The following is an 8,229-nucleotide window of genomic DNA, read 5'->3' as shown; positions in this document are numbered from 1 at the left end:
CCCCCCCCCCCCCATGTACACACACACCCCTATTTAATTATTTATTATTTATTTATATAGTGAGGTGCACAGAGGGTCCCGGTGGCGCCTTCGTGCCCCGTAATGGCCCCGGGGGGGAAGTTTGGGTGCCACAGCCTTGTGGTGATGGGGTTATCGGCACCACAAAAAACACCACAAAAAACACCACAAAAAACACCACAGGGCAGTCAGATGCCAGCAGGACGGGGCGGCCAGGAGCCATGCTGTAGGACGGAGCCCAGAAGGTGGCTGCCAGCCCCTCAGTCCCGTGTCGCACCCCGATCCAGCCCTGGGTGTGCACACAGGGAAGGTTTGGCAGCCTGCCCCCCCCCCCCCCCCCCCGGCTGTGCTTTAAACAATAAACCAGAATCGGGAGCCGTGAAGAAGTATTTGTATTTCAAAAAGACCACAGGAACTCGAGCCTTATGGCAGGGTTTAATCATCTCTTTGCAGGGGTTTGTGTTCCGCCACTAGAAGCTGTGGGCATGCACGGGAACTTGCTGATCCTTACCTGCAGCGAAATGAAAAAAAAAAAAAAAAGAAAAATTACTCACTATGGAAAAAAAAATACAAAAACATCTGAGTGGAATTCACTTGGGCTGTATTGGGGCATCCCGTTTTTTCCCACTGCCTCCCCACAGGCGTTGCAGGGTGCTGGGATGGCCAGGCCAGGAGCCACCTGGGGCTGTGCCTCTGTGCTCATGTCCCCGTGCTCCTGCCCAGCCTCTGGAGGTGCAGGCCAACTGTGGCCAGCCAGAGCAGAAGCAGGGGAGCTCAGCCTGGCTGGAGTTAGCGTGTTGAGGTCTTTTGTTCCCCAGCTTCTGCCGAGGCTTAAAGACAGGATTTAATTCAGAAGCTTGTTCTGGGAAGCTGCATGAATACGCAGTCAAATACTTACAGAGCTGTTTCACTTGATTTCTTGAAGCACTGAAAATAAAGACAGAGTCCTGTTATCTTTCATATGTTCTGGCCAAGGGGTATTTTTACTAATGTCTCACATGTGTGTAATTCCCCCTAGAATACCTAATATTTGATTTATCTACTGGTAAATCTAATGCAGGAGGTAACACATAATGGTTCTCTAACACTAAAAGCAACCCAACAAAGCAGTATAGAAAAGGCAGAAAACAAAAGGGCATCACAGCAAACCAATCTACTTTTTTCCCTCAGAAACTAGATCTATCCGTACCTTAAAAATTTTATCTTTTCGAGCCACAATTCCAAAAAGCACGGTGAGCGTAACCACCACCACAGCAGCAATAACAGCCTCCAGGGGGAAAACAGGTTTTTTATCTGCAAAGAGGGGAGAGGAGGTTGTGTATCTGCTAGATTGGTACAGTTACATAAAACAAGTCATTTCACAGAACCACAGAAAGGCACATTTCTATTTTGGCGAACCAAAGGAGGAATTAAAATGTCGGTCCCTGCAGAGGATCCCCGGGGTACTGTTACGCGTGGCAATATGGATGTCCAGCTGTATCACTGACAGCTAACGTTGCTTTTATCTCTTTTTCAGGACACCATGGGCAGTGGGGTGGGCAGTGGATGCCCCTAATCTGGTGGGCCACCTGACCAAGCATCACCTGTCAGAGACACAGGCATCCAGCACGGCTCGGCCTCCGCCTGCCTGTAGTCCACAGAGGTACAGTCATTTCTGGAGGACAGCTAATCTCTCTTGCCTTAAGCAGCTTTTTTAGCATGACAGAATACTGTGGTTGGAATACAAAGCTTCAAGTGAGACCTGAGGTGCTTTAAAACACACTTGAATGTGCCCTGTCATCATGGGAAGTGAGAAAGTGGGATGAGTCTGCTTCAGGCCATGCTTGCCAAGTGCCTTTGAATAACAAGTAAAGCAGGAAAGGCCTTTACTGGTGCTGTGCACCTGGGCGCAGGTGAGATCCTCATAAACACGGGGAGTTTGCCACTTTCCACTTACATTTCTTTACACTTCTCCACCATATTAATGTAAGTGGATTGCTATCGTTGTAAAACAGAATGGAGAGTTAGGTGTAAACCTTATTGTTTAGCAGCAGCCTTGTTACCTTCAACTATCAGGTGGAAATTCTTTCTCCCGGTTCCCAAAGAGGATTTCACCTCACAGGTGTAGGTCCCGTTGTCAGACTTCACTACTTTCTTGATAGAGAGCTGGAAGACCTCGCTAGTCTGGTACACCTGGTAGCGATTTTGCTGTAGGGTCAGGATGGCGTCGTTCTTGTACCAGGTTGCTTGGCCTTGCGGGTTGGATTTGGCATTGCAGGTCAGAGTGACATCTTTGTCTTCTTCGGCTTTGACGGTCTCGTCTTCAGTCACGTTGGGAGGAACTGTTCAGAGTAAATGCAGATAAATAGGTCATTAACAACGCTGCTCGCCATTAAACAGGAAATAACTTCGCTTTTCACATCACTTGTGTGCCTTGTTTAAATGGGGTTGGCACGCTGCCCTGCAGCCCTTCGTGATCCCCAGGGATCAGCAGGGCAGGCATGACAGTCGCTCCCGTGACTCCCCTGCCCTGACTTGTATCCTTGAGAAAGAATCTAGGTGGAGGCAGGGACATAGCCAGAAAATCTTCTTAAGGGCCCACCCACTCCCTGTAAAAGAGGCATCAGATCAGGCCATAAGTAATAGTGTGGAAAAGGAGTGTCTTACCACGTGAGCTGTCTCCTCCTAAACGCATTTTTTCCGGGTGAACACAGCGTACAAGGGTGCAAAACACCCTGCCTTCAACTCACACCCAGACCCCAAGGTGCTCAGCCCATGATTCTGTCTCACCAGGCCGTTCCACACAGATACCCACAACAACGACTCACACTGGACATCCAGGATCACCGAGACCTTGACGGATTGGTCCCGCCTCAGCTTGCACGTGAAGGTGACACCATTGTCGGTCTCAGTGGCCGGGGAGATGCAGATGTTGCTGATGTTCACTTTGTTCCCATCTTTCAGATCCACTTGGCCATCTCCTCGGTACCAGAGCAGCTCCTCGGCCTTGCTGCTGTTCTGTACCAGGCAGGAGAGGGAGATGGGAGTCCCAGATGATGTGGACAGGGTGAAGTCAGCAGCATGGTTGTTTACAGACAGTTCCACGCCTGCAGAAGGAGAATGAGGGCATTTGGGTGTCCTAAGCTGTACCCTTCCCACAGAAGCCCTGCGGTTTCCCCAGGCCTTGACTTTGAAGGAGACACTGACAGAAGAGCTTCAGGCTTCAACACGACACTTATCTTTCAAGTGTGACTTTAGTTTCTGAGACAGGAAGCATCTTCATCACAAAGCTCACTTCATGGTTACTTAAAATCAAAGTGAGGCATTTGCAACTGCCTGCGTGAATGCCAAAGCCTGACCTATAATAAGACAATGTCTGAAAACCACATTATGTCAGCAACGACGTAATACACAGCAAAAGAGCATCCTGCCAGTATTGCCCAACCTTCTGCTACAAATCACTGATGCAGCATACCAGTGCCCTCAGTTTTCGTGACACAGTTTGGTATTCTGCTTTTTGGCTTGAGCTGAACGTGCTTGAGAGTGTAGAGTAGTGAATCAGCTCCTCTGCCATGCCGAGGCAGTTTGTGAGTTGCAGTTAATCTAACTGCAAACCTCAGGATGTATTAAATGGGAAAACAGTATGGGAAATAAATTTTTCTATCAAGTTAAAACTCACTAGACTAAGCTATCATGGATTAATGAGCTAAAAGCACATTGCAGAATATAAAGGCACAGTGGCCTCGTCATTCCCGTGCAGCTGCTGCACTAACATTTAAAAATGCTGATGCTTCCCCATTCCCTGCTCAGCTCCTCTAAAATCAGAGGCCAGCTTTTAGGCAATCCTCAGGGAAAGAGCTCCAGAGCGTACGAAAACTTGGGATGCTGCTGTGGCACATCACCCCGGGCAGCACCCAGCCCCGGTTTCTCCTGTCAGCACGAGGCGGTTCGGACAAAGTGATGATGGATTTTTTTTCCATTGCTTACCTGTGGCTACACATGCCAAAAAGCAAACCACGAGGACAGGCACTGCATAGGGGACTACAAGGCTGCTTTTCTGTGCCATCTCCGAGGAGCCCAGCCGGTGCCTGTTGAAGAGAGGGAAAACCACAGCGCTGCTGCCGCTGCTGGGGCTCGCAGAGGGGCTGCCTGCTGCCATCAGACACCCTGGGGAGAGCCCTCACCGACACCAGGCCAGGGTCACTGGGGATAAACTAAGCCAATTTGTTGCACAATTTTTTCCAAGTCCAAGCATAACCAAGGAGATTTTGTGTCTTTCACCTCTGTTGCATGAATCCCTTGCCTCTCACGACCTGTCTGCCAGGGGCGGCTGTCTCTGGGATGTGGCAGAGGACTTACCTTGGGAAGTGTCCCAGGAGAGGCTGCTTCTGAAAAGAAATGTGCAGTGCTCTCCTCCCCGCATTTATAAGGTCTGGATTTTAATATTTTATGGTAGTTCACTAAGAAGTGAGTCCATAAAATGGGTTCAAGGCCTCATTTAATTCCTGGATTTCTGAGCTCTCAGAACACTGAAGAAAAGTATTTGCTGGGTTCTGCTGTCTGTTTTATGAGACTTACTGAGGCAATGAGTAACTAATGAGAAAGTTCCTGCATCAGCTATAAAGACCTTCTGCCAAAAATAACACCTTTTCACTTTCTGCTTTCTGGCTGTTTGTGACACTGTTTCAAGCCGTAGGAAGTTTATCCTAGATTATTCTTGAACAGGAGGAGACTCCAATACTCCCCCTCCTGCCTGAAGGTCCGTTGCTGTGTCCTTCTTTGATGGAAAAGGAGAAAATGCACCGATTCAGACTTTGAACCGTGTGTTGGCAGAGGGAGCAGTGCCACTGCCCTGCTATAAGGTGAGTACCCTCGGCTAGCTCAGCCCCTGGGAAGAGCGAGGGTCGCCGCGCTGCAGTGGTGCCGCATGATAAAAAGGAAATGTTGAGAGTAAATGAGGATGTGAAGGATGAAAGCACGGAGTCTGGGGTGTGTTTTTCAGTCTAGAAAGAAGAGTAAAGGAATTAGAGGTTCCATGGTGGGTCTGTCATTGATGCAGGGCACAGCATCAAATGGCACCTGGGGAAAATTCTGCCCTGGATTTGCCCCAAGTCTGTGTGACAGGCAGCAAGGTGAACTGGGGTTCCTTGGGTTTACAGTTTTGAAATGAAAGCGGTGGCAGTGCCCTGTTTTGCAATGGGATTTGGGAACTGCCAAAGGAAGGGAGACTAGAAAAGCAAGGTGTTAACTTGGCCAGAGGCACCGAAAGGGAATGCTCTAAAACTGATAAGAATTACTTTCGCAATGACTTTTTGCATATTCCCTTTTATAAAGGGCACAATCATCCTGTGGGAGTCTAATTACCGCCGAGGTCTCGAGCTGAGTGGGTTGCGTTATCCACCTTCCCGGGACACCTAGGAGGGACAGAAACGTCATGTTCCGGGACGTGAAGCAGCCCCTGGTGACTCAGACCAGGAGGAACCCTTCAGACAGGCAGAACCCCGGTGAGTCTCCGCGGCAGCGGATCCAGTGACCTCCTTTGAGGTGTTCGGATTGTGTCAAGGCTGGGTTAGGCAGAGCTGAGCTTGAGCCACAACCATCCACCCACCCGCTCCTCCTCGCCGTCCTTATGGCAACAGTGGGCTGACAATAATAAACCCCAATTAAGCCTGTTGTTAAATATGACTCTGAGCAGCCCCGAAGGGAGTAAATTAACACACAGCAGTCTATTTCTGGGTGTAATCCAAGCCTTGGAAACCCGAGAAGAAAAGATTTAGAACGTGATAGAGATTGGGCCAAAGTTCCTTTTCCACTGGCTGTCTTAACTTCCAGCTCCAACCTCCTCCTTGGTTTGGTTTCCACTTGATTATCCTCAGTGCCTCCGGGGGTAGAGAGCAAAACGAGTAATCCCCTGAATGTTCGCTGGCAGGCAGCACAATTGATATTCAGCAGTGAGGGTGGAAGATTGCTCCTGGAGTCTGGGGCACAGCAGGATCTGCACCGACGTGTGGGATCTGGGGAGCGAATCCACGGGCTGGGCTGTGTTGTGAGGTGAGCAGTGCCTCCAAGCCCACTGTAATCCTGCTCCAGAAAACATGTTTGCAACAGAGCCTGAGGCTCTGCTCCCAGCCTGCTCCCGTCTTCCTACTCGTGGTGGTTCTCTCCTAATCCCTTTTTAATATGCGGTGCTACATATTTTGCAACCCCATTGTTTGGGCATGACTCTAACACAGCCTCCACTTGCCAGCTGTCAGCTGTCGGGGCCGGGCTGCCAGGGGATGCCAGGAGCATCCTCAGCACCCCTGGGCCTCCCCCAAAACCAATTTTCCCAAGTATAAAGATCAGGAAGGATGAGACATGGATTTGCAGGCTCGCAGCCCATGCCCCAGATATCGTCCACTGTTGGGACAGAACTTTTTCACAAGTTTGTTAATAATTCTGTTTCCTGATCGCCCTGAAATGAAAGGTCGCACGCTCTGAATAGCCATGGGAAGGAGAAAGAATAGCAAAAGGAGTGCTGGACCAGTGCACGTTGTAAAAAACGATGCAAAAGAAGTCACTCAGCAGGTGAGTGGCATCTGGGCTGTGACGTGGTGCTGGTGAGTAATGGGTGCGGGTTTGGGTGTGGAGGCACGGGGTGCGGGTGCCCCCTGCGGGACACAGGGTGCCTCTGGCAGCCCGTGGCAATGGCCCAAGCTGTGGGTAGCAGCTCGGAGCAGGGGTGTGGGACCTCCTGGGTGGGTTTGGGTTTCATCCTGGCATGGGAAGCCCCCTGAGGAGCCTGTGCTGGCAGCGGTGCAGCACGGAGCTGTATCCTGGCCTCGCTGTGCTCATCTTTCAGAAGTTTAGGTATTTTTTTTTTAAGCAGGCATCAAGGTTTAAATTGTTCAAACAATCCCTTGAAGCTGTTGTTTCAGGATCTTCTGATGTGAGAAGTGAGCACGAGGAGCAGAAATGTGCCCAGAAGGGCAAGTCTGACCTTTAGGGAAGAGCATCAAGGCACTCGCCAGCATTTCCTGTGCTGTGATGAAAACATCCAGAGACTGCAGGAACTCTGAGGAGTGTGCAGGGACGTCGTGGCGTGCTGCTGCACCACAGTGCCTGCTGCTGTTCTCAGCCCTCTTCCCGAACTGCTCTGGGTCACATTCGGTGCTGCTGGCACGCCTCGTCACCAGTCTTGATTTAGAAAACTAAAGATAGCACCCGAGTGTGGCCGTTGCTATCCTAACCTGAGAAATACAGTCCCAAATAAAAGCAAATGTGAAAAGAACTTAGCATGACATTAGCAATATAGGTCCCTGCGGGAGATAAAGGTGAGTTTTCTGTGCTGAATTCCACCTCGGTGTTGGTCCTTGCAGCTTCCCATCTAGGGAGTCCTGTTTAACAGCCTTCAGCTTTCACACCTCGTAGCACCCAGGCAAATTAATAATATTGATCCTTAATTTGCATCATGAAACTCCATTTTCAACCTGATTAAAGCAATTTGCAAGGCAGTCTCCTGCCTCAGCAGGCTTGTAGCAGAGATTGTCTGCTAGGTCCCTGTGACTTTGTTGTTTTTCCGGACAGAAAACATGCCTCTGCCACTGCGGGGCAGGACTCAAGGGTTTTTTCTTCCTCTGGGAAAAGAAAATGACTGGGGATGCTGCTAAGTTGGGTGCCTGTTTCTTGCCTGATTTAGATGCTCTCTGACGGCCAGTACAGGAAATTCCCTGGTATTATTCTCAGATCTGCTTCTCTTTCATCACTGTTCTTCTGTGGCTACTCTACAGCCCAGACCCAAGATATTTTTGCCTACCTAGGAACCATCATCACCAGTGGGATTTCTCGGAAGTGCTCTGCTGGAAATCCGAGTGCTGATTTGATCGTGTGAAGACCTGCCAAAAAACACGAGCAGTTTGAACTTCCCTGCTGTGGAGTCATCCCCCGTTCCCTGGGCGAGGAATCCGCAAAGCCCCAGCTGCTCCATCTTGCTGGTTGACGGGGAGCCGCTCGCTGCCAGTCTTCAGGAGGAAACCGCACTCCTCAGGGGCTGAAACCACCACGGAGGGTGTTGTAAGGCAAAAGCCACAGCCCCCATGTACCAAGCCTCGCGGTGTGCCAGGGCTGCAGCTCTCTGCACGCAGGAGCACGGAGCGGAGCTGGAGGAGTCCCGCAGGTCAGTCCCTTACCTATGGTCGTGCTCACCCAGGGGCCTGGCAGCTCCTAGGCTGGCCCAAGGAAGCGCGGAGGTTT

At 50.4% G+C, this 8,229-nt stretch overlaps 1 protein-coding gene and 1 long non-coding RNA gene across 4 annotated transcripts; one reads left to right on the top strand and one right to left on the bottom strand.

The window, feature by feature from the left end:
* Positions 1-32: 32 nt before the first annotated feature.
* TMIGD1 (transmembrane and immunoglobulin domain containing 1) lies at positions 33-7,818 on the bottom strand. Of its 3 annotated transcripts, none has more exons than XM_068656339.1 (7): positions 7,793-7,818; positions 3,985-4,085; positions 2,826-3,104; positions 2,061-2,339; positions 1,208-1,311; positions 917-945; positions 33-529 (listed from the first exon to the last, which is right to left on the bottom strand). In XM_068656339.1, the coding sequence occupies exons 1-7, from the start codon at positions 7,804-7,806 to the stop codon at positions 526-528; spliced, it is 810 nt and encodes a 269-aa protein (XP_068512440.1). In that variant the 5' UTR covers positions 7,807-7,818; the 3' UTR covers positions 33-525. The 3 variants fall into 3 exon arrangements, with proteins under 3 accessions (XP_068512440.1, XP_068512442.1, XP_068512441.1); XM_068656341.1 differs by lacking the exon at positions 7,793-7,818 and adding an exon at positions 4,357-4,397; XM_068656340.1 differs by lacking the exon at positions 33-529 and having other exon boundaries at positions 913-945.
* LOC137842385 (uncharacterized) lies at positions 4,630-7,933 on the top strand. The gene is made up of 4 exons (XR_011089043.1): positions 4,630-4,859; positions 5,332-5,501; positions 6,464-6,596; positions 7,797-7,933. It is a non-coding gene; the product is annotated as an uncharacterized lncRNA (long non-coding RNA).
* The last annotated feature ends 296 nt before the right edge of the window (positions 7,934-8,229 follow it).

This window comes from Anas acuta, chromosome 19 (assembly GCF_963932015.1).
Source record: "Anas acuta chromosome 19, bAnaAcu1.1, whole genome shotgun sequence".
NCBI classification, from domain to species: domain Eukaryota; kingdom Metazoa; phylum Chordata; class Aves; order Anseriformes; family Anatidae; genus Anas; species Anas acuta.
This window is presented reverse-complemented; position numbering and strand designations above follow the sequence as displayed.